The sequence below is a fragment of the Plecotus auritus genome, assembly GCF_963455305.1.
Source record: "Plecotus auritus genome assembly, chromosome: 4".
Lineage (NCBI taxonomy): Eukaryota > Metazoa > Chordata > Mammalia > Chiroptera > Vespertilionidae > Plecotus > Plecotus auritus.
The window spans coordinates 88,143,178-88,170,207 of NC_137775.1; the positions used below are offsets into that span (position 1 = coordinate 88,143,178).

The 27,030-nt window shown below is 43.1% G+C and overlaps 1 protein-coding gene across 1 annotated transcript in view; it reads left to right on the forward strand.

Moving 5' to 3' along the window:
• Positions 1 to 3,609: 3,609 nt before the first annotated feature.
• CLIC5 (chloride intracellular channel 5) overlaps positions 3,610 to 27,030 on the forward strand; it is a gene marked incomplete at its 5' end in the record, with an annotated part of 161,330 nt that continues 137,909 nt past the window's right edge. Inside the window, one exon of the mRNA XM_080664731.1 lies at positions 3,610 to 4,140. Within this exon, the coding sequence (XP_080520857.1) occupies positions 3,610 to 4,140 (531 nt within the window). The remainder of the gene's footprint in view (positions 4,141 to 27,030) is intronic.

Sequence of the window (27,030 nt, forward strand, 5' to 3'; positions counted from 1 at the left end):
GTAAAGATAAAAATTATGAACAATGAAGTGACAACAAATATATATCTATCAACAAGTTAATCTAAAAATCAAGTGAATAAAAAATCTGATGAACAGAATAAACTGGTGAATATAATAGAATCAGGGGCATAAAAAGGGAGTGGACTGACAATCCTCGGGGGGAAAGGGGTGTGGAGGTTGTGGGAAGAGACTACAAAAATTGTACACCTATGGATGAGGACAGTGCAGGGGTGGGGGCGTAAGGACAGAGGGTGGGGTGGGAACTGGGTGGAGGGGAGCTATGGGGGGAAAAAGAGGAACAACTGTAATCTGAATAAAGATTTATTAAAAAAATAAAAGCTGAAAAAAATATTTTGCTCAAGTACTCATTAAAAGAATTATTAGAAAGCATGTAACCATTGGTATGTTTTTAAGTTGACATAATTATATGAAATCATTTAGTTTATACTCTTTCATGTCTGGCATCTTTCACTCAGCATATTGTCTGTGAGATTCATTTTGTTGTCTGTACCAGTAGCACATCTCAAAATAAATTTCATTAGATTAAGATCATAAAGACTATGTTCTCTGACCTTAGTAAAATTAAGCTAAAAATTAATAACAAAAGGGTAACTAGATAATCTTCAACTGTTGAAAATTAACCAATACATTTCTAAATAACTCAGAAACAAGGGGAAGAATAAGCAAAATGAGAAGTATTATGAACTGGATGAGAAAATAAAACATATCAAAAGAGGTATAAGAAATAATGTAGAGGAGTCTGGGGAATTGACTATGCAGATATCCAGGGGAAATGTATTCTGAGCAGGGGGAACAGCCAATACAAAGATCCTAATATGGGAGCATTGTGGAGTGTTCCAGGCATAGCAAGGAGACCAGGTCATCTGAAGCCAGGGAAGTAAGGGGAGCGGGGAACAGGCATAGAGGAGCTGGTGTAGATTTTGTAGGGCCTTGTGGGTCATTGTAAGGAATTTGGCTTTTACTGAGAGAAATGGGGAGCCATTGCAGGGAGTTAAGCAGGAGTGGAATGACCTGACTTGCATTGTAGCAGGATGACTAGTTTCATGTTACAGCCAGTAACTAAATCATGACGGGTGTGTCCTGAGAAGGGATAAAAGGGGACTAATTTGATAAAATGTCTCTGTGTGCTCTTGGGCCCTTAGTCTCACCAACCCTGCCGCCCCACTGGGTCATCACCATGGTGAGGACTTCGTAGCGGGCTGTGTGCATATGCACAGGCTGTAGAAAATTATACTTTGGTAACAGTGCAGAGTGGCATATAATTCAGTGCCTGATTATAGTCACCCACTGAAAGTGTTTTTGCAACTAAAGCACACATTCTTAAAAAGAACAATGTTGTGCTTGGCCGGTGTGGCTCAGTTAGTTGAGTGTCATCCCATGCACCAGTAAGTTGCAGGTTCCATTCCAGATTAGGGCACGTGCCCCGGTTGCAGGCTTGATCCCTAGTACGGGGCATGCAGGAGGCAGCCAATTGCTGTTTCTCTCTCCTTAATGTTTCTGTCTCCTTCTCCCTTCCTCTCTCTGAAATCAATAAAAACATTTTTTTTAAAGAGCAATGTCATTGGGCCTGAGATTCACTCCGTTGGTTGGAGCATTGTTCTGTACACCAAAAGGTTGCTGGCTGGATTCCAGTTAGGACGTGTACTGGAGGCAACCGATGTTTCTCTCTCACATTGGTGTTTCTCTCAGTCTCTTGCCCTTCTTGTCTCTCTAAAATCAATGAACATATCCTCAGGTGAGGATTCAAAAGAAAAAGCAATGTCACACAAAAGGGATGGAAATTGGTTCTTGGGGAACAAAAATCTTTCTCCATGTATAAAGCACAGATTACATACAGTATGTAAACAGATATCTAGTATATTTGCAGTATTTTAAGTTCATGGGGAAAATATCTAGAAAGGATTGAGGGGGGGGGCAGGAGCGGGGAAGGTAAGGGTGTGATCATGAAAAAAAGTTGGAATGGAAAACGCTGACTTAAAGGAAGGGCGAGAGTAGCAGGAAGATCGCCAAGCTGGATGTTAGGAAGCTGAATCTGAAGTCAGATCACTAGCTCTGTGCGGACTTGGAACGCTCACTTCCCCTTTCAAGGTTTTAGGCTTTTCTCAAATATAAAATAAAATGTTAGGCTGAACAGTCTCTTGGGTCTTCTCCATTGCTAAAATTATGAGGAGGAATTGAGCTGGGGCTTCCATCAGTTACAAACACCTGGTTCTGGAACCTATAGTAAATTATCAGGTATTTGGATCCATCAAACCTCAGTTTTCAATAAGATGAAGGGCTAGTGTCAATAGTCTGCTTCTGGCATTTCTCCTCTTAGCTATTCTTTGAGTTAGAATTCTATATTCTTTATAAGAATTCTAGAATTCCCAAAATTTATAATTCTAGTTCATTCCACAAGATTTTTGGATACAATATTGGAGCTAAGGGTACAACAGAGTTTTGTCACAATGTTCACCAAAAGCTTTAAAACCTGTCAACCGGAGTTGCATTGCTTCTCAATTTTCACATGGCTTCTAGACATTGAAGTCCTTTTACACTTCATCTGGGTCGTCACTTCAAAGGGAAAGATGCATGTGATGTGGTGATGGGAAGTAGGAATTAGCAGAACAGAGGAGCAGATTGAAAAACAAAGAGCCAGTATATGACATCTGTATATGACATCTTCTAGGCAAATTTGTACACAGTTCTTTGCTGCCTATGCTAGACCTGGGCCAGTTGCGAGACGTAAACCTTGAATAGTTTATTCTGTGTCCATTAGGGTTTTGGTTTATCTTCCTGGCCTTCTTACTATACTTAGTAGTCCCTTAATAACAGAGAACATATCTTCTAACTCACATGTTTAGTGCTCATTTCAGTATCCTGTTTATAGTAAAATCTTAGTGAATGTTTGCTGACTGTGATGACCACCCAGATTGAAGAGGGAAAACTAAAACTCAACGCCATAAATCTTGGAGCCCCTTCTTTTTGGTGGTCTGTACTGATGTGCCCATAGACCAGAGCATTATCTTTTTTTCCTTCTGCCACTTAATCACCTGGAATGCAAATAGAGTTTATTACCCAAATGGAGTACACATAACTCATTTATCATTGGGTATCAATACTCAAATAACTTTTTTGTTTTGAATTCAGCTATGAATACTATTAGATATTACCATTGTGAAGAACTGAACTGCAGGGACGTCTTGAGTGTTGTCAACATTTGAGGGCAATTGGAAGAGGGAGCTTCTTTTAGTGACAAGTAGTGAAATGTTCAGAATTTTAATGTGGACATGGAAGAAATTCAATTCAACCTCTAGTAGATCCAAAGAATTGAAATTATTGACAATAAGGAAAACCCCAGAGTGTAGTTGAAATGCCCTTAGGAATGAAGAGTTAACTGAGTGTGTAAGCTTTATCTTGTGCAAATGGACTTGTGCTTTGCTGATTAAAGTCTCTGGTAAATGATTGTTAGAGACCTGTCATTGATAGTGGCTGCTAATTTCTGTGTTTCAAACGCCTGTTGACTCTTCTGCAAGGGATCCTCTATCCCTTTACCCACTTGGGTTCTACTCAGATCTGCTTGCAAAAGGATCCATCAGATACGTAAACATGAATGATGAAGACTATAGCACCACTTATGACACAGTCCAGGAAGAGACGGTGTATGAGGTTCCAGACCAGCTAGCAGAAAATGAAGGTCCCCTTTATCATAACATCCATGAAGACTTGAGCTCAGAAAACAATTTATATGCCACTGAGCTGGAAATCCATGAATATGAATCTGTATCAGTTGATGCTGTCGGAGGTGAGGCAAACAGCTTGGCTTTTTCCCAACCAGAAGAAGAAGGCTGCCTCCAGCCTTATGCGGTATGTCCTGAGGCCCAGGATCCTCAACCAGATGAGCCCCAGGAGGATGGGAACATCTCAATGGAAGAATTATACTCACCAATTCAGGACCAGGAGACGAGCACAGAAGAGCCACAGGAGAACAGAAGCATGATGGAGGGGAACCTGCCTTCTCCTTCAAGTTTCACCATCCAGAAGAGCAGTGAATATTCCCTCACATGCTATTCTGCTGCCAATGATTTGGAAGAAGATGAATCAGCTTCCATGAACCCCGAGATCAGCCTCTTTGTGAAGGTAAGGCTGCCTCTGACAGGAACACCTGCACTCGCAGGTGGCATAATTGTTGCTTCATTTTGCTCTGAGTGACCAGGAAAAGATGCGTGGTGTTAGGGTCCTGGGATCTCAATATGTAGTCAAGAGTAAGGCTAATTAAACCCGTCATTCCAGGGTTCACCCGGGAAGGCTCAAAGTTGCAGGACGGGAATGTGAATTTAAAGCGAGTGTCTAATCAGTGACTGCTATATACGATGGGCAAAGTGTTTTTTGAGTTGACTTATGAGTGAGCAGAAATTGCTGCTGAAATCGCTACCTTGTGACAGACCTGAAATACATTCTCCCATTTCCTTCATCAGCATGATTTTCAAAAACAAAACCAAGGCTTGTGAGAGAAAGTCAAATCCGCCGGCTGGTGCTGGAGTTTCATTCTTAACGTTTCTAAGGTTACAGGTGCTTCAGATAAGTGGTCAATAAATGTTATCTCTGTCACTGAGCTTGCCCTTTTGGTACCAATCTAACTAAAATATCTGATTAAGTAAAGTCATTGCTGTAGTAGTAAGACACTAATTATCAGTGTTAATGTTTAACGCTTATGATATTTAAGCAAAGAACTTTGTATCAGACTGATATGTGATAAAGATTATGGCTATGAATATTATTAAAACACTAGAGGCCCGGTGCACGAAATTCGTGCACGGGGGGGGGGAGATGTCCCTGCACCCTCTCCAATCTGGGACCCCTCAAGGGATGTCCCTCTCACAATCCAGGACTGCTGGCTCCCAACTGCTTGCCTGCCTGCCTTCCTGATTGCCCCTAACTGCTTCTGCCTGCCAGCCTGATCACCCCCTAACCACTCCCATGCCAGCCTGATTAATGCCTAACTGCTCCCTTGCCAGCCTATTTTCCCCTAACTGCCCTCCCCTGCAGGCCTGTTTTCCCCTAACTGGCCTCCCCTGCAGGCCTGGTCGCCCCCAACTGCTCTCCCCTGCAGGCCTGGGTCCCTCCCAACTGCCTTTCCCTGCAGGCCTGGTCGCCCCCAACTGTCCTCCCCTGCTGGCCATCTTGTGGTGGCCATCTTGTGTCCACATGGGGGCAGGATCTTTGACCACATGGGGGCAGCCATCTTGTGTGTTGGAGTGATGGTCAATCTGCATATTACTCTTTTATTAGATAGGATAGAGGCCTGGTACACGGGTGGGGGCCAGCTGGTTTGCCCTGAAGGGTGTCCCGGATCAGGGTGGGGGTTCCCTTGGGGCGTGGGGCGGCCTGGGCGAGGGGCCTGTGGTGGTTTGCAGGCCGGCCATGCCCCCTGGTGACCCAAGCTGGAGGCCCTGGTATCTGGGGTTTATTTATCTTCTACAATTGAAACTTTGTAGCCTGGAGCGGAGCCAAGCCTTTTGCTTGCTCCATGGGGGCAGCCATTTCTTTTGGGATTTATGTATCTTCTATAATTGAAACTTTGTAGCCTTAAGCGGAGGCTTGGGCCGGCCAGGGTGTGCAGAAAGCTTGGCTGGTGGGCGTGACTTGTGGGTGTAGCAGAGTGATGGTTAATTTGCATATTACTCTTTTATTAGATAGGATTAAAAATGCTCCAGGAATTGATTAATTAATTACGATGGAAAACATTTTTCCCAACATTCATCCCCCCCCCACAATATTCATATTTACATGTTTTTTACATATGAAGGCAACATATTAGTAATACTACTATATATATATATATTTTAAAAATATATTTTTATTAATTTCAGAGAGGAAGGAAGAGAAAGAGAGAGATAGAAACATAAGTGATGAAAGAGAATCATTGATTGGCTGCCTCCTGCATGCCCCGCACTGGAGATCTGCAACCGCAACCCAGGCATGTGCCCTGACCAGGAATTGAGCCGTGACCTTCTGGTTCATAGGTTGATGCTCAACCACTGAGCCACACTGGTCAGACAATACTACTAGTTTTTGCTAGTAAAAATTATTACTCTATGAACCTACAAATCTCCAGTTTACAATCATTTCTTTCTTCCTGGTTTCCAAGAACTCTAATGAAATACACTTTACTAATTTAGTGCATTGTTATTTTCTACTCTGTACTGTCCCCTAGTGGTTTTGTGTGTAAATTGTATCTCCTTTATTCTACCACAAGGGCTTTTTTAAAACTAACTAGCAGCCCTAACCGGTTTGGCTCTGTGGATAGAGCATCGGCCTGCCGACTCAAGGGTCTGAGGTTTCAATTCTGGTCAAGGGCATGTACCTTGGTTGTGGGCACATACCCAGTAGGGAGTGTGCAGGAGGCAGCTGATTGATGTTTCTCTCTCATTGATATTTCTAACTCTCTATCCCTCTCTCTCTGTAAAAATTTAATAAAATATATTTTTAAAAAAGTAACTAACAGAGTGTTTTATTCATATTTAGGTACCCAACAAACATTCTTGTATTATACTGAGCATTTGTGGGAGAAAGGGAAAAACAGGGAGGGCCCTTGCTCTCAAGAAAACCATGGGATTCTGGAGACACGTGGCTGAATTTGGTGAAAAGAGGAGTGAAGCGAGTGCTGTGTGTGTTCTGGGGGGAGGGGACCTTGGAGCCGGTGCCTTCCAGCCTCCATATCCACATCACTATTGTATCCATTTCCAGGAAAAACCCATTTTTTAAACATGAGGACAAGGCCTATTTGTTCTCAGGACAGAAGCACCCATGCAACAGGCAATCATCCTCTCACTGGTACCAAGACAATTTTTTGTAAATTTGGCAAAGTGTTGATTTCACCACAAATTAGCCTGAACTGGTGTTGAACCAAGCAGAAGTTGAAGGAAAAAGAGATGCTGGCATCTCTAACTGGTACCAGCAGAAAACAGCAAGAGAGCAACGTGTGATTCCTAAATTATTTATGCTCGGTGGTACCATAAAGCAAATATTGGACTTATTAACTTTTTATGTTTATATTCTTTTTTTAAAAAAATGTTTCATTAATTATTTTTATTTCAGAGAGCAAAGGAGAGAAAGATCAATGATGAGAGAAAATCATTGATGGGCTGCCTCCTGCACATCCCCAACTGGGGATTAAGTCTGCAGCCAGGGCATGTGCCCTGACTGGGAATTGAACCATGACCTCCTGGTTCATAGGTCAATACTTAACCACTGAGCAACACCATCTAGGCAGTTTACATTCTTTTAAATAGAATTATGTTAACCAATATGTTACAGAATACACCATAGACCTCAGCTCCTGTGTGTGGCCGCCTTTTTAAGGATAGTCAGCAGAACTTGTAAGAAGAGGGGAATTAGAATCCCTGCTTCTATGCCACTCATTCTCTATGTAGATCTTTATTATGTTGCATGTAAATACAATATATGAAAATGGGTAAAACGGGCTGTTCTGCTTGCATGGGAGTGGAGAGTCTGAGTGTAACCTGCTCAGGCTTCTCCTCCTCTTCCTCTCAGCAACCCAGAGTGCGTGTGGAACCCCCAAATATGATGGGCTCAGGTGTGTGCACCACCTCCCTAGTGGGACTTGTTACTGTACAGTCCTGGGGTTTCTTCTCCTGGGCTGTGCCAGTGTAGACCGTGTGGGCTGTGTCTACTCCTGTACTCATTTGTGTATGTTCCTGCCTGTTCTGGCATCTCCAACTGATAATGGTGACAGGAAAAACAGCAGGAGAGCAACGTGTGATTAATGTATCCTTTATTTATTCATTCAGTAGATGGTTATCGTGCCAGGCCCTGGGTTTATAACCATGAAGAAAACAAAGTCCTAGCTCCCGTGCACTTCATGTTCTAGTGGCACAGACAACTGATGGACAAATAAATAAATAAATATCTAATATGTCCAATGGTAGCTGTGCCATAAAGAGCATAAGTCTTTATAGGGTGGATTATTTTCCTATTGCTGCCGCAACAAACTACCACAAACTTAGTGGCTTGAAACAACACTGCCGGTGGTCTTAATCCAGCATCTAGAAGAGGTTCAGGAATCTGAGAAGCACTGTGTGTAAATTAATCAAAAGTCCAGAGACAAAACATAATTTTGGAAGGCATTTGGGGGGCCAGAGGAGCTTGGCTCAAGGAACCAAGTTCTCTTGTCTCTCTCTGGACCCCTTGCTTTTTATTAACACAAATTGTCCTAAAGCAAGGTAGATATACATATCCAAGGCCAGGGTTTAGTATACAGAATCCATTGTCAGATTGGAGGAATTGCCTTCGGCTGTTCACGTGTTTGGCCAGTAGGAGGCAATAACATGTAGATTGAAATGCCCATAGCTGTCTGGCAGCAAATAATCATTTATGCATCCTTTTCAGGTTTGGGGAAATGCCCTCGGCCATTTCCAGATGATTCAGCCCTGCTGACATGCTGGAATTGGCTTCCGGCACAACACAGATTAATCTCTTACAGTCCTAGAGGGCCGGAATCAAATTAAGTTTTATGGAGCTAAAATCAAGGAGTCGGTAGGGAGATCCAGGGGAGAATCTGCTCTTTTCCCTCCTCTCCCTGCTGGGGCCTACCTCCTCCTCACTTGCCAACAGCACAGCATCTCCCCACTCCCTCCTGCTTCCGTCTGACCTGACCCTCCTGGGGCCCTCTCATAAGGAGCTGGTGACTAGTTTTGGCCCACTAGGATCATCCAGGCTAACCTTCCCATTTTAAGAGTCTTAATTTAATCACAACTGCAAAGTCCTTTCCACCACAAAAAGTAACATTCATGGATCCCGAAAATTAGTACATGGGTGAGTTTGGGAGACTTCATTCATCTTCCCACAATGGGACCGATTGCTGGTGTGTAAGGGAATAAGGAGGCAGTGTGCCTGGACTGGGGCGAGGGAGGGAGGTGAGATGACAGCAGATGAGGCTGGAGAGGTGGAGGTGGGCACAGATCAGTGAGGCTGGGAACTAGGAGGGCAGTCTTTCATGGCAAACTAGGGAACTTGGATTTCATCGTGAAGAGTAATAGGATGTGTGGAGGAGGATGTCATGAGCAAAGCCATGTGTAAGGTGATGGATAAGCCAATTAGAATTTCCATCTATCCTGTAGAGAAGGACCAAACAGACATCCACCAAACTTCCTTTCTAGATTAGCCCAGGTGTTTAGATATAAATGCATTGTGTATAAAAAGAATGTGTATTTTTAAGTTATTTTTTATTCAACTGTCTGGATAGGGCCAAATACTTAGAACCTTGGCTCCATACAGACAAATTTCTGGAAAAAGTTAGCAAGTATGATATTGATTTATATATTGTGTGTTTGTATATCTAGCTATTTATGATGGCGGGACATATGGATTCAACACAAAGTTTGAGCTGAGGGTGTGTCAACATAGTTTCCAATAAAAATGTTTGTGTGGCTGGCCTACCTGGATGGACTACTTGCACATTTAGATGTTTGGAAATAGCTGGAGCCCTGAAAGGGTCTTCCTGTTCCACAGTCGCTAGGAACACCTGCTCTAATGTCAGTCATAAGGGCATGTGAACGCACGTCCTTGGAAGCAAGTCTGAGCCTACTGCATGTGCAAAGCCCCATTGTCCTTTCACGAAACCAAGGGAGTATACAAAAATGGAACAATGAGCAGGTTTGAACAAAGATTTCTATTCTTGTCACTTTTCTTTTTAATTAGGATGCTGGGAACACCATCAAGTCCAAATTTTATTCAAAACTATTTTCTAGGTGCCCCTGTGAACTAGTGAGCTCTGTGAATCAGTGCTATCAGTCAGTGAAGCACCAGAATTGTAAAGCTATGACAAGAAAATTGAGAACAGAGGAGTTCAGGAACTTGCTCAAGGCTGCCTGTGAATTGGGAGTAAGCCAGGAATTGGGCCTCTCAATCCATGGCCCTTTTTTTTTTTATATTAGCATCCCTAGCCTTGGGTGCTAAATGCTTATGAATATGCAAAACTCTACACAAATTTTTTGTGTTACATGATCTCAGGAGGGTCCATGAACTCTCAATGTTATCTGTCTCTGTGATGTATCCCACTTGCCTACCTGGGTATTCATCATGTCTTCTGTGTATGTCCATGTTGGTTTCTCCTTAGGCCTCTCTCTCTAGTTTATAGATGGCTGTCTTCTCCAGTGTCTCCACATGGTCCTTCACCTGTGTGTGTCTGTGTGCTATTCTCCTCTTCTTATAAGGACACCAGTAATGTTGGATTAAAGCCCACCCTAATGATCTCCTTTTAACTTAGTCACCTCTTTAAAGACCCTGTCTCCAAATTCTGTCACATTCTGAGGTACAAGGTATATGGTTCAACATATGAATATTGGGGAGACACAATTCAGCCCATAACACTGAAATGTTATAATATCCTTTTAATGCCCTTATCTCTCTTTCTAGCTATGAAGTGTCGAAGGAGGGCCTGCTTACTATCCATTCTCATATACTTGGTCTATGGCCACTTACACGAGGATTGAATCATGGAAGGAGGGACTACATCACCCAGAAATCCTCAGGACATTGAGGGAAGAGGAAGGCTTGGCCCAGTGGCCCGCAGCAGTAGGGAGAGTGTACTCCAAGTCCCCTATGTTAGTTTCATAGAGCTGCTGAAACAAATTGCCACACATTTTATGGCTAAAAACAACAGGAATTTATTCTCTCATAGTTCTAGAAGTCAGAAGTCTGAAGTCAAGGTATTGGCAGAGTCACACTCCCTCTGACAGCTCTAGGGGAGACTTCCTTGCCCTTTCCAGCTTCTGACAGCTCCTGTCATTCCTTGGCTTGGGCTGCATCACTCCCCTCTCTACCTCTGTTACCACAAGGCCTTCCCTCCTGTGTCTCTGTGTTTTCCCTTCTCTTCCCTTATAAACACTTGCCAAAGTATTTAGGACCCAACCCAATCCAGATGATTGCATCACAAGATCCTTAACTTAATTACATCTATAAAGACCCTTTTCATCCAAGTAAGGTCACATTTGCAGGTTCTGATTGGACATGTCTTTGGGGAGGGAAGCTCTCTTCAACCCATCGCAGCCCTGAAGGTAGGATTGAGTTGAATTGATGGGAACCTCTGGACATGAGCAGCCACTCCTGGATCCATATTTCCCACCAAATGCAAGGGATTCTGTGAGAAATCAGCAGTGTTTGCATCTTCATCTTGTTAGTGCTCAGACATTCATGAGAATGCCTGGCATGTTCCTAGCATCATCCTGAAGTTGGGCAGAAAGCCAATATTCTGAGAGCTTAGTTTGATTTGTTGAGCCGTGAAGGGATGTTCCAGTCAAAGGACTCCAGGACTTGCCCCACAGTTGGTGTTAAACAGTGCAAGGAGCTGCCTGTGGTAACAATGTCATCACAGCTAATTCAATGTGTCCTGTTCCTAGGCCTGCTTTTGTGTTTCTGCATCCATATAATTACCAAATACTGTTCTGTCAATAGACACGGAAGGTAAACCAAGCCCAGTGATCAGGAGAAAGTGAGGGAAGAGAACATTAGCTGACTGGGTTGGGGCTGCCAATCAAAACACTGGGGAAGTGGAACAGTATTAGAATAGTGAAAGATATGATGTATCCTTTCTGGACTCCCATTGTTAAAGGAGTCTCCCCTGCAGGCCTGGGTCTCCCCCAACTGCCCTTCTCACCAGAATGCCAGCTTCTTGAGGGAAGGGACTACATGTTGCTTATCTCTGCAGCACAGTGTCCTGGGTATGCTGGGCTTGACACAGTGGGCTCTGTAAATGTTGGTCAAAGTGAACTGAACTCAGGTAATTTTCATCTGCCTACTGGAGTAAAGACCATCCCTTGGGACAGAATTGCAAATCAGATAGTAACTCCCCTGTGTTAAGCCTTGCCCATCGCCAACACCTTTGAGCATCATATGCAAGGTCTTATGTCCTGTCTCTAACAACCCGAGAGCCTCTCTGGTCCCATCTCCCATCCCCTCCTCCCTCACTGATTATGCCCAGGAATGCTGAGCTCCCCACAGATGAGATGCTGTTCTGCCTCATCTGGCTTTGCCCTTGGCGATCCCTCTGCCTGCAGCATCTCCTCCCCTTTGGCATCAGACCAACTCCTCCTTTTCTTTCTGGACTTACTTTCCCTGGGAAGCTGGCTCTGAACCTCCAGGTTGTTGCTACCTCAGTGCTTCCCTCCACCTTGGGGCTTGACACCTAACATTGCCATCATCTGGTGAAGGGCCTGTCACCACCCATTCTTCCCTAGAGTGAAAGCGCCACGGGGGAGTGTTCTCCAGCTGCATCTTACCTACCTGGGCATGTACACCCACCCTTAGCACAGAGCCTGGCCCATAGTCGGGGCTTGCACATATTTGTCAAATTGAATTAAACTGATCTGATAATGGGAAGAGTAGTTCTCTTTTGAAGGGAAAGCTTATTAGTGTTCTCTGGGGAATTTGGTCAGTGTTCAAGTAAAGGCCACTGTGTCCCTGTATTCACTGATATTTGCCTTGGAGGTGGGGTTGAGTAATTGGTGAGTCCTGATACAAGCCAACTGGTGAGGTAGGGGGAAAAGAGAAGGGGAGATTCATATTTCCTAAATGTTTACTTTGAACCATGCTCTGTGTTAGGTCACCTGCTTGATATTATCTCTGTAATAGGACTTAAGAGCTAGGTCCCCATCTGGATTCTGGCACTGACTGACCATGAAACTTTGGAGAAGTCATTTACGCTCTCTGGACATTAAATTTTTCACTTGTAACAAATAAAAACAAACAGTTTAAATGAGTTAAACTGGGTTCTAACCTGCTGTGTATGAAAGCTTTTCTTCTCTATAGTAAAACTAGAGGCCCGGTGCACGAAATTCGTGCATGGGAGTGTGTGTCCCACAACCCAGCCTGTACCCTCTCCAATCTGGGATCCCTCGAGGGATGAGATGCTGTTCCGGTAGGATCAGGCCTAAATGGGCAGTCAGACATCCCTCTCACAATCCAGGACTGCTGGCTCCCAACTGCTCGCCTGCCTGCCTTCCTGATTGCCCCTAACCACTTCTGCCTGCCAACCTGATCACCCCCTAACCACTCCCCTGCCAGCCTGATTGATGCCTAACTGCTCCCCTGCCAGCCTGTTTGCCCCTAACTGCCCTCCCATGCAGGCCTGGTCACCCCTAACTGCCCTCCCCTGCAGGCCTGGTCTCCCCCAACTGCTCTCCCCTGCAGGCTTGGGTCTCCCCCAACTGCCCTTCTCTGCAGGCCCAGTTGCCCCCAACTTTCCTCCTCTGCCGGCTTGGTCACCCCTAACTGCCCTCCCCTGCAGGCCTGGTCCCTCCCAACTGCCCTCCCCTGCTGGCCTGATCACCCACAACTGCCTTCCCTTGCAGGCCTGGTCCCTCCCAACTGCCCTCACCTGCTGGCCATCTTGTGGTGGCCATCTTGTGTCCACATGGGGGCAGCCATCTTGTGTGTTGGAGTGATGGTCAATCTGCATATTACTCTTTTATTAGATAGGATACTGTAGTTTCCCTCCCATGGAGAAACGCCCCCTCACATCTTAAATTTATATTCTTCTCATGTCCTCTGAAGTATATAGTGAACATACTATTAGGCAGCTCTGTGATTTTTTAAGTAGGGAAGAGGGAAATTGTGAGTAACAAAGATAGGGATACCTTCACATAGAAGCAGGATTGTGACTCAAATCATAGTGTCAAGAAGCAGGTTTGGGAGCCCAACTGTCTTTTCTCCCCACATTTAATGTGTTAATTGTTTGCGTGGTTCAAACTTTGAAAGGTACAAAAGCTAGAATTTCTCCCCCACCATATTCCTTCAGTCATCCTATCTCCATTTTCTGAGGCAATTCATTCTAGAATTTTTATTAAGTGCTTCCTGAGACCTTTTGTGCCCAGTCCAGCAAATATGTGTATGTTCATATATTTGAAATTATCTCTTTTTCTTTCCCTTTATTTAATACAGATGGTTTTATACCATATATCCTATTATGTATCTTGCTTTTCAGGGGGATCAATTTTATTGGGACATAATTTGCATACATTAAAATTCAGCAATTTTAAGTATAAGTTTCAATGAGTTTTGAACAAATGTATACAATCGTGTAACAACCATTACAATCACAGCATAGAATAAATATGTCCCATCACTTCAAAAAGTTCCCTTTTGACCCATCTCCATGCATCTTCTTCCAGCCATCCCTTGACTCCTGGCAATGACAGAGATTTTTTAAAAATTTATCTTTATTGTTGAAGGTATTACAGATGTTCCCCATTTCCCCCCGACTGAAACCTCCACCCTGCCTCCCCCCCGCGCCCCCCCCCCACCCACAACCACCCAACCAGGCCTTCACTGCACTATTGTCTGTGTCCATGGGTTTTGCATATATGCATACAAGTTCTTTGGTTAATATCTTCCCACCCCCAGCTATTTTTTTTATCACTCTAGTTTTACCTGTTTAAAAGTATCATATAAATGGAATTAAACTCTGTTTAATCTTTTGTGTGTGGTTTCTTTCACTTTAGCTGTATGCTTTTTAATTCATCCATGTTAGTACATATATCATCAGTTGGTTTCTTTTTATTAATGGGTAATATTTCATTGTATGATTATAACACCATTTGTTCATGCATGAACAATTGATGGACACTTGGGTTCTTTCCCAGTTTGAGATTATTATTAATAAAGCAGCTATAAACATTCACATATAAACTTTTGTCTTGATTCTGTTTTCATTTATCTTGGGCAAATACTTAGGAGTGGAATTACTGGGTTATATGGTCATTGAATGCTTAACCTTATTTTTAAAACTTTCAAATTATTTTCAGAATTTGTATGAGACTTCTAGTTGTTTCCCTCCCAGCACTTGGTATTGTCAGTCTTTTAAGTTTTAGGCATACTGCTAAATGTACAATGGTATTACATTGCAGCTTTAATTTACATTTTTCTAATGACTAACGATGTTATGCATGTTTGCATGTACTTACTACCCATCCTTAGGTGTTCTTTGATGAAATATCTGTTTAAATATTTTACTTATTATTATTTTAGCATTAAGTCTTATTGAATTTTAAGAGTCTTTATATACATAAGATAACGTTTATCAGACAAGTGTTTCTCAAATAGTTTACTCATCTGTGGCTTCATTTTTAATTTCATAAGTGACTTTTGAAGACACAAGTTTTTTATTTTGATTAAGTCCATTTATCAATTTTTCCCCCTACGGTCTGTGTTTTTTGTGCTCTAAGGAATGTTTGTCCAACCCAAAGTCACAAGGATTTTTCTCCTATATTTTCTTCTAGCAGTTTTATAGATTTAAGTTTTATATTTAGTTCCTTGAGCCATTTTAAGTTAATTCCCTATAGTAGGTTCTCTCTCTCTCTCTCTCTCTCTTTCTCTCTATCTCTATCTCTATCTCTATCTCTATCTCTATCTCTATCTCTATCTCTATCTCTATCTCTATCTCTATCCCTATTTCTGCAGCTCCGTTCTCTCTGGTTGTTAGATCCTCAATGTCTTGCTGCCTTGACCTTCCCAAACTCCAAACTTTTTCTCCTCCACTCAGAGAGACTGCCAATCTGTATTTGGTTCCTGTTCTAACTGTCCCAATGTCTGAAAATCATCATTTCAAATAGTTTGTCTGCTTTACTAGTTGTTCAAGGTAATGTTCTAGTTGCTAAGAATAAATCTGGTTCCTTTTACTCCATCCTGGCCAGCAGTGGAGGTTGTCCTAATTGGCCTTAAGATCCCCATTCCTCTTGAGATGCTTCTCCTTTCTTCCCAAATATTGGCCCCTTGAATTCAAGTTTGAATTACAGTTTGGAATATAGTTATGAAGTTCAACTGAACTAAAATCTAATGGTAATGACAATAAAGTGACTTTTGTGGGGACAGCTATAGCAAATATTTGGCCTTTAGGCAAAGATTGCTTGCTGACCTTCCTCATTTCTATTATCTTTTAAGAGTATATTGTCTTTTGCAAAGTCTTTATTATGTACTTTAAGTTCTCAGAAATGAGGAGACATGAAAATAGATTTACTAGCTGATCGTTCACCAAAACAAGCCAAAATACCATACCATCTTCTCTTTTTTTAAGCTCTTACCATTTAAGCCTCTGTTGATTCTATGAGTTACCTTGGAAAATTCTAGGAAAAGTGGACTTACTACAACCAAAAGGAATCCCATTTTCAAGCTACTTTCTAATGTTGTTGTCATGTGCTAATGAGTGGGATCCAACTCCTGATGACCCTATGAGTGAGTCATTTCCACATGTCCTATCTTCAACAGTCCTGCTTAGCTCCTGTAGACTCATGCCTATGACTTCTTTTATGGGGCTAATGATTAGGCGCTAATCCATCTCATGTTTGGTCTTCCTCTTTTCCGGTTGCCATTCATTTTTTACAGCATTATTGTCTTTTCCAAAGAACCCTGTCTTCTTATGATGTGCCCAAAGTAGGACAGCTTCAGTTTTGTTATTTTTGCCTTCAGCAATATTTCAGGCTTAATTTGCTCCAGGACCCACTTGTTCATTTTTCTGGTGGTCCAGGATATCTTTAGAGATCTCCTCCAACACCATATTCCAAATGAATAAATTTTTTGCCATCATCCTTCTTCACTATCCAATTTTCACATCCATACAGAGTAATTGGGAGTACAAGGTGTGGATGATCTTAACATTGGTCTCTATTGACACAACTTTGGTCTTGGTGATCTTTCCTAATTCTTCCATTGCTGCTCTTCTCAGTCTCAGCCTTCTCATGATTTCTTGGTTGCCTCCATTATAAATTTATACCTTCCAATACCTTCTGATACCCAGGCCCAAAGTGTCCAGAATGAATTTGTGTATGAATTGTACCATGTACATAGGAAAATGCTCTGGTGGGCAGCTCTGCTCCCAGATAACACTCCTTTCCAAATATGAGATGACTTTCCATGGGAAAGAAGCATGAACTTTGCCCTGAAACCAAGGGTGTGTACAGTTTATAATATTAGGAACCTGGGCTTTAAGCCATACCCCAGGTCCCTAATGCTTTCTGAGCAGAGCCCTCCACATCCTTCATGAGCCTGTGTCAGTAGAAGTGCCAGACCTGTCAGAAGCCGTCAGCCTTGCCTAATTGCCAGGGCTTGGTGCACAACTGTAACCTGGCAACAGTCAAAATAAATAAGGGAATTCACTGTTTAGGAAAGCACTAATGTTCTGAGGTTTCAATGATAACAATTGCACAGTAAATATGTGAGGTGGTAATGAGTAATTGACATGAGTGCCTTTTGTTAACTGGACCACAACTGCAGGTTGGTTTTTTTCCCTCTACAGAAATATTTGTGTTCACTTCTGTGGTGGCACAAAAAGAAAGAACTTGGTGGCTAGTCTTTTTCTATTTATAGCAGCAACCCTCCACAAATTGGCTTGATTCTTCTAGAACGGTGGTGTTCAAAATGATAGCCATTAGCCAAAAGTGGCTATTTAAATGCAAATTAATTTAAATGAAAAAAAGATTGAAAATTCCATTTCTCAGTCATGCTAGTCCCATTTCATATGCTCATCAGACTCGTGTGGCTAATGGCTCCTGTATGGAAAGTGCTGATATGGAGTATTTCTATCATCACAGAAGCTTGTGGAGGACAGTGCTATTGTAGGGCAGCCTGGGCTTAGACCTGGCAATGAAGACCAACGGGCTGTGTGGTCACAGGCCCCTCTGCACCTTGACTCCCTTGTCTATAAATAAGAGGTCCGGTGATTGGGTTAGTGAGACAGAGGAGTGTTCCTGCCCACAAAATAGACAAACTACCAGTAAAAATCATTCACATCTATAAATAGTATCTGTGCTCCAAGTTTCTATGAGCCAGTTGGTTGAAAATGGTCACTGTTTAGGCACAGCTCTACTATGAGTAATCAGTCTTTGAAAAGCTCAATAACGCTGTCCCTATCCATTGGCCAACCCCAGGTGGATGGAGAGTCTCGTGGTGGCGTGTTATCCATCAAAGCTGCAGTAACTTCAAGGACTGAAGATATTGCCCCTCCAGCCACTAGGGCTAAATGTAGCAGTAAGCCTGGAACCCAGACCCAGATATCAGGGTCCTTCTCCTCAAACAAACAACTGCCAAACGAAAGCAGGGCTGGTTATCTGGGGTCGGGGGAGGAGGTTGTTACTGAGAAAACACAAGGGTAAAGGTTGAACAATTGTGAATGTGGCGAGTTCTTATTTCATAATAAACATTTTATAGATACAAGAGTGAACGCAGGTCAATTGCCTGTCCCTTCCTATGAATCTCTTTGTTCCATTTCAAATCAGCAGGTTGAAGAATCTTTATTGCGCCTGCACTCTGCACTTCACATGCATGTGCCGTGAGAGATAGAAAGTTGTCTAAGAGGGGCCCTTCCTGTGAGGCCCTGGCCAGCTAGTTCGGGGAAAATGAACACTGCGAAGCATTTACAAATGAATACGAGAGTTGTGGTAGAATCGAGTTCCAGAAGATATGATTCACAGTACCAAATAAGCACTAAGGACATTCAGAGACAGATGAGGACTGGATTTATCAGGGAAGGCTTCGTGGAAGAGGCAGGCTTTATACTCTGAAGGAAATGTAGGAACCAGGGTGGCAGGTAGGATCAAGGAGGAAATTCCAGGCCTCAGCAATTAAATTGTCCTCATTCCTATGTCACCTTGGGAGGCAGTTTAGCCCAGTGGTTTAAAGCTGAAACCCTGGAGCTACACTGTGTGATTCACATTGTGGTCCTGTCACTTACTAGCTCTGGAATCTTGACCAATTCACCTAGCATCTCACTCGATCATTATGAGGATAAAATAAGCTCATTTATGTGCAAGTCTTAGGTACAAAATTAGTGCTACTCCAATCTCTTTCCCCCAGGGATTGTTTGTTTTTACTTATAGTATTTAGATCGACTAGCTCTTCTTTAAAAAAAAAAAAAAGTATTTTTACTGATTTTAGAGAGGAAAGGAAAGGGAGGGAGAGATAGAAACATCAAGATAAGGGAGGATCATTGATCGGCTGTCTCCTGCATGCCTCCTATGAGGGTCAAGCCCACAACCCTGATATGTGCCCTGACTGGGAATTGAACCATGACCTCCTGATTCATAGGTCGACACCCAACCATTGAGTCACACTGACCAGGCACAGCTCTTCTTTTTAATAGAAGTCTCAATAATTTGCATTTCCTTGATCTTTCCATGATTTACTTGGTTTGGTTTTCCTGATTTTTACTCTTTTGTGATTGGTTAAATATACCTGATTTAGATCAAACCAACCCACAGAAGAATTCTCCAGCTTGTCTCATCAAAATACTCATGCCCTCAGAGCCCTGGACAGGATCCATTCAATTACCAAATTGAAGGGTGGGTCTTAATGTGCTTTCCAGGGCTGCACCTGAATTACACCAGAGAGACCATTTGGTTTAAGAAGACCTCTCTGCTGTGTCAGTGTCCTTCCAAACTCTGAGGGCAAAGACTGGGCCTTGCTGCCCAGCCAGCATTTGAACAGTGTGTGACACCTCCTGGTTGGTCCATAACTCCCGAACGAAACTGACTTCCCTTTGAAAAATGGGCTAGTGATGCTTAACTCCTACTAGCTTCTATAAGGTAACATAATTCAATTCCATTTAATTCAGCTGGTATTTAGCAAGTGTCCCCTCTGTGCCTGGCTTGGTGCCAGGTGTCTCGGGTCCAGTGGTGAACAAGTTTCTGCTGTCATGGAGCTAATGTGACCACGGGATCATTTCTATGGGTTTCCTAAGGGACTATTGGAAATGTAGGGGAATCTCGTGAAGCATTGCATTGTCCTTACTCTCAGGACAGTGCAAGGAATGCTGAATTCAGCCTGAGTGGTGACTGGCCAGATGAGTTCCCATTCCCAGATGTGAGTGGGCTGCCCTGGAACGATGCTGGAGAGTGCGTGGAGCAGGATGTATGATGAGGTCACTGGTTTGCCCAGGGTCTCAACCAATGGTTTTACAGCTTGAGATTAGGGAGGAAGAGAATTTCCAAGCCTCACCTTTAGAGGGGACTCCTGTTCATTCCTAATTATGACATCACCAAAGCATTTATAAAGTTTTCTGTGAATTTTTAACTCCCCTGTATGAGTTAGAAGAGGGTTGGCTACTTGTTACAGGAACCCTGACAATGGCTTTAGAAGCAGGGTTTAATTTCCGATATAGTGAGAGTTCCAGAGCATGGCTGTTGAGGGTGAGGTCAGCTGACTCCATGGTGAGGCCAGCGGCAGCCCCTTCTTACCTCTCACTCTCACGCTCACAGGTGGGTCACACTGTAGAACAGGCTGGTCCACCTCCTCCAAGGTAGAGGCTTGCTCGTGACACCTGGGGGAAAGAAGATGCTTCAAAATGAAACAAAACAAGAAGAGTGCACAGAGAGGGCTCAAATCCAAACACTGCCCCCTTTGTAGTTTGATGACCTTGGGCAAGTTACTTCACCTCTCTGTGCCTCAGCTTCACCATCTCCAAGAATTGTGGTAATACACATAACATAAGATTTAACCTCTTAGCCATTTGTAAGTTAATATCATTCAGTGGCATTAAATCCATTCACATTGTTCTGCTACATCACCACCATATACCCACAGAACTCTTATCATCTTGCAAAACTGAAACTCTATACCTATTAAGCAATAATTCTTTATTCCCCCTCCTCCCAGACCCTGGAAATCACCATTCTACTTTCTGTCTCTGTGAATCACCATTCTACTTTCTGTATCTTTCACTATTCTAGGCAAGGCACATGAATAGAATCATGCAGCAAGTTCCGCCATTCTTAAGTGAGGATAGCAATATATTTTTTGTGAAGGTGATTGTGAGGATTCCAACTTCACATAGAAAGCATTTCACCCACGCCTAGCACAGAGGGGCCTCTCAATAAAGGATGGCTGGCATTTTTAATGTGTTAACGATGCTGTGCCAGATAGTTATGGGAGACACAAAGGTGAGCCCATCTTTTCAAGGACTTTCAGCTCAGGAGGAAAGATGTCATATTTAAATAGTGAAGTCAAAAAGTGAAAGTTTTTAAAAAGAAAGTACTGAGAACGTTCTTTGGGAATTTAGAAGAGGAAGATGTTATTAGCTACGAAGATCAGAGAAAACTTCATAGCGAAAGGAAGCATTTCTTTGAAGGATTTTGTCCCATAGAAATGGCCACAGGGACACTTTGTGAAGAGGGATTGCATGTGTAAGGACATTGTATCAATCAGCGTGGGCTTCGTAACAAAAATAACACAGACAGGAAGGCTTAGCACCCACATTTATGTCCTTCCAGTCTGGAGACTAGAACTCTAAGGTACCAGCATAGTAGGTATGGTGACAGTTCTCTTCTTGGTTGTGGATGGTGGTCCTCTCAACTGTGTCCTCACAGGGAAGAGGGAGAGTGAGCACTTTGGTGTCATTTCTCATAAGTACATTAATCCTATAGGATCAGGGTACCATCCTTATAACCTCATTTAACCTTAATTACTTCCTAAGAGGCCCTATCTCTAAATATGGCTACACTGGGACTTAGGGCTTCAATGTTTGAATTTTGGGAGGGATGCAAACATTCAGTCCATAACAGGCATGGAGGATGGAATAAACCTTTATAGGGAATATCCTATATAATAAAGAGGTAATATGCAAATTAACCCTCACGCCCTCACAAGATGGCTGCCTATGACCAGGACGGCAGGGGGGTTAGTGAGGGATGACCAAATGACTGAACAGCAGGCTGCGTGGGGTGACCAGGCCAGCAGGGGGGGGGCATGAGGGGTGACCAGGCAGGCAGGGTGGGCAGTTAGGGGCAATTAAGCCGGCATGCAGAGGCAGTGAAGGGCGATCAGGCTGGCAGGGGGGACAGTTAGGGGTGATCAGGCTGTCACGCAGAGGCAGTTAGGGGTGACCAGGCAGGCAGGCAGGCAGGTGAGTGATTAGGAGCCAGTGGTCCAGGATTGTGAGAGGGATGTCCGACTGCTGGTTTAGGCCCGATCCCCGGGATTAGGCCTAAACCGGCAGTTGACATCCCCTGAGGGGTCCCGAATTGGAGAGGGTGCAGGCTGGGCTGAGGGGACATTCCTCCCCCCCACCTCCCCATGCACGAATTTTGTGCACCAGGCCTCTAGTTCAATTATATAATTTGATGGACCATAAAGGTGCTGAAAGTGGAGGCATGGGAGAAGCAAAGTTACACCTGAGGATTGGCTAGGATGGCAAAAGGCCTTCTGTAGCAGCCGAGAGCTTTACGAGTGCAATGTGTCTGCAGCAGGGAGTGTCGGGGGGTTAAACTAGGAAGCTGCAAGGCTAGATCTGTGCTTTGGGAGAATGAGTGTGGCAGTGGTGGGTTTCACAGCCACTATCTTGGAGCAGAGAAGTGAGAGCACTGGCGTGTTCAATACCTAGCTGAGTCCCCCAACCAGACCTTTCTAGTGGCTTTCCTGAAAGCCAGTTGTCCCTGTTTAACTGGTAAGGACCAAACTCGGGCTCTGGGGCAAGGACCCTGGGATGCTCTTGTGGAAAACCAATATGAGAGGCATTGTCCCCTGGCCCACCTCAAACCAAGACTTCCCAAGCATTAATCAATCCCAAAGCAAACTGCGCCCTTTATCTCAGCAAAAGGTTTTGAATGGGAACTATTGACTAAAGTAATTTGGGAGGTTTCTTGCTGACTGCTGAGTACCCAGCACAAGAACTGATCTTACATTTCGTGAAGGAGGTATCTAGTTGTCAGAGAGCTTGTAAATCATCAAATCTCAATTAGAGAGCTCCTCAGGGCACGGTTACAGAACAGAATGCCTCACCCGGGATAAAGTTCTCAGCCTCCTGAGGCAATAGTCCCAGCAGCCACTGCAGACAACAACTAAAAATAGCCACAGTATAAAACCCCAGCTCCCAGGCCCTGGAGAACAGAGTTCGCTGAGACTGTGATAAAGCGTTGCCTGGTGTTTCCTAACACATCACCAGGCATGAAGTGTTCTCTGACACCGCTAACCCAACCTCAACAATTCAAGTGGACTTACTGGGTGGGATGGAAGACCCCTTTGTAATGAGGACTCAGAGATTATCTAGTGGAACTCCTCGGTTTACAGACTAGAAAAGCAAGATCCTGCTTTACTCAGCACTCTATCACTTCCATCTATATACTTTCACCCTTTTATTCATTCAGCAAATATTGATTGAACGAGGCTTGATTCCTCCCTTCATTCAGTGTCTCTGCTCAGATTTCACCTCCTCACCATCTACCACAGCACCTCTTCATTGCTGTTTCTCTATCCTCCTGTTTTCTTTATCCCCCGGGCATTACACTGTATTTGGAGATTGCCTGTCTGCCCTACTAGACGGTTCACCAGCTCCAGGGACAAGGGCTTTGCCTGCTTGGGGTCTGGCACTGGAATGGTTGTACCAAGAGTGCATTGTGTGCCCGGCCTGGCCCTACCCTCTGTGTTCTCTGTAACTCCTATTGGCTGGATATTTTTACTTCTAGGTTTGGCCCCTGCTTCTTGCTATGTCTCTCATTCTCTCTCTCTCTCTCTCTCTCTCTCTCTCTCTCTCTCTCTCTCTCTCTCTCTCTCTCTCTCTCTCCCTCCCTCCTCCCTCCCTCCCTCCCTCCCCCCTCCCTCCATGCTGAAAGATTTTCTTTATTTTCTAGCTATTCCATGAAATTTTTTATTTTTGACAGTTACGTTTTAATTCCTAACAACTCTTATTCTCTAATTATTCCTTTTTCAAAGGGGACAAAGAGGGAATGCTACCTGATGAAGGCAGAGAGACAGAGGAGGCCAATCAGCCATCCTCACTTCAGGGAGACAGCAAGGGAGTGGGTCTTCAAATGCCAGAAGGAGGAAGAATCCACCCTGGCCCTGTCACAATCAGATGGCTTCCTGTGGAGCCTGGAGGTAAACACCACCTCCAGCTGTGGGCGGGAGTTAGCTCTGTCCAGAACAGTTGTTCTAAAAGAGACTTGCAGTGAGTCCCTCCACTAGAACCCCCCATGACATCTCCTGCCTACCAGGGGACTGACCAACTTCAAGCTCACAGCTTCTCTGGGGTCCTGGCAACCCCTTTGGGATTTATTCTGGACTATAGTTCTATCTTTACTTAGGGAGGGTTGTATATATATATTTTTTAATTCTTCATTTTGGTTATCTTTACATTACTTTGAGCTGTTCACAGATACAAGTTGAAGAATTCTTCTACCATTAGTCAATGTGCTCCTAGCTGCCTTCTCTCTTCCAGATGTTTGTCTAAACCCCTTGTCCATTGGTGACCTTGTCTTTTTCTTTATTCTTGTGAGATTATTCCTTTTCATACGTCTACACTCTTATTTCAGCAGGATCTCAGGAGGATCTGTGGGTAGAAACCTGTCAATAATATTCTATGCACAAAGGGTTCCAAATAGAGTTTGGGAACTACTAAATTTAAAAGTGTTTAAACAGAGTTCTTTATCCAGGACTTCTAGGCACTTATAATTTGCAAATATGTACTGCAAATCTCTAAGAGAGGGTGTGGATGGAGCATTTCCCAGTTATTAGACTGCAAGGTGTTTTTGTGTGTGTGTTTTTTTCCCAGGGAAATCTCATGTCATATCAGTGTTTCAAATACACTTTAGAAAATACTGGATTAATTTACTCGTATCATGTATAGACCTCAGCCCTGGAACTAAAATACATGAGACATTCATAATGTTTGCTGAATGCATGTGCAAAAAGAGGCTGAGTGGATGAGTTCTAAATACCACCCCCACCCACCCAAGTCCCAGATTTACTTGGTGTTCATGAAACCTAAGCTCAGACAGTGAGCACAGTGGAAAGAACACCCAGGCTGAATGTTCAGCACAGCCACTGGGTGCCATAAGCCCCAGCTTCCAGAGCTGGGATATGGGAATACTATCTGCTCTTCTGACTTTGTAAGGCAGTTATGAGTGTCAAAAGATAAAATATATGAGACAGTATTTATAAAATGCGAAACACTAAACAAGTACAAGGAAATGTTGTTGTGAAATTGTTACCAGGTTATAGCAGTTAGAACACGAAAGGGAATGACATTTGCGCATTCTTTGAGCATAGCATATGGCTGGTTACCTCATCATCCTACATTTAGAGATGTCCTGAGCCACAGTCACAGAGAGGAATACTTAGAAAAAAGGGAGAGACACCCTAATCATTCATATGGCTTGCTCCTAGAGCTAAATCAGGACTTTGTTCTCACTTTGCAGGTGGAGACCTTGAGGTAGAAAAACAGAGACTCAGAGATCTTTAGGCCTGGAGAGGATCATGGAAGTCATCTGATCCAACTTGCCTGTTTTAAATGTATAGAATCTATGGCCCACAGAGGTTCAGAAATTGGCCCCCTGTCACACTGAGACAATAGTAGAGGCAAAGCCAGCAAGCTGGTCTTCAAGTTTAAAATAACATTTGCAGAGTCTCTAAGTGCAGGTTGGTCACTACCCAGGGCCTGGACACCCAGTGGGAGCATGGTTTCTACCTTGGAGGAGCTCACAAGTGCTCAGAGGAGAGAGTAATAGCAAACACTAGAGGACAGCATCATGAGCGATATCATATATGATAATTAAAGACGAGGTTGTTCGGGTAGATATTCTAGGATTTCAAAAAAAAAAAAGGCTGTTACTGATGGCTGAGCTAGAACATTTTTGTAGTTGGTATTTTTCATTTTCACAAATTCTACCCCTTCACCTCAAAGATTTCTTAATAGGAAATTATATATATTTGCATATTTATATGCAAATATATAAAATATATAATCTTTATACTTATATATTATATACATATATAAATCTATTTTATATACATATATAAATCTATATATAAACTTATTTATATAGATTTATAGATATAAATACATATGTGTATAAATATGTAAAATAAAATACATAATCTTGTATATAACAGATATGACTTGGGGAGGCTGTAACTCTTTCCTTAATTTTTCATTTTGGTTATCTTTACAATACTTTGAAATGTTCACAGATATAAGTTGAAGAATCTGTTGGAAATGTCAAGGGCAGTTTCTTGACTTTAAAAACTCCAAGAGGAAAGGGAAGCCTCTAGTGGAGTCCATTCTGCCTGATATGTATTTGTTGACCCCGAGCCAAAGTGCCTCTGAGCCCATTTCCCTTTTGTGGCGAAGAGTAGACAAGAAAATACCCATTTCCTTGACAACACCATTTGTTTAGTGTTGAGGGACTATCCCTCTGTTTGGCAGGCTGATGCATCTATTAGTATTTTAATTTTTAAAGTTTATAGAGCAGCAAATTGGTTTGGCATCTCTTCATAACTCTTCCCTAAGACGGGTGATTCAGCCTTGGCAATTAATGGGCACTGTCTCCCATTAGGAGGAGTAATGAAATTATGTGGTTGAGCATCTTGGAATGCCAGGTTTATTCTGTGTGTGGACAAATGGCATATTGTCTAGATTTCCATTTCTTAAAAAATCTTTTTTAAAAAGTCTCCCCTTTTGCCCAGCTGGTGTGGCTCAGTTGTTGAGCGTTGACCTATATGAACCAGGAGGTCACAGTTTGATTCCTGGTCAGGGCACATGCCTGGGTTATGGGCATGATCCCTAGGAGGGGGAGTACAGGAGGCAACTGATCAATGATTCTCTCTCATCATTGATGTTGCTCTCTCTTTCTCCTCCCTTCCTCTCTCTGAAATCAGTAAAAACATATTTTTTTAAAAATCGTTTACTGTTGAGGATATGTATGTGCAGTCCTCATACAGTGGCATGATCTCCGAAGACTGGCAATTATTTCTGAAGGTATATCCCACAAAACAAGTCCCTTGACATACTCCACAAAAAAACAGCATTATTCCGTGGGCTAAAGAAATTTGAGAAACATTGCCTACTACTTCCTCCTCTTACAGAATCACAGAGCATGTTAGCCTATAAAAGGAAAAGAGAAATCAATCAAGAGAACTTGAACCTTGTTGAACCCAGCATTTCCCAACATTTTGAAAATAGTAACTAAAACATTCCATACAGCAGAATCACTATAATCCAAACTTTCTGATTGAGGGCTATTTACACAG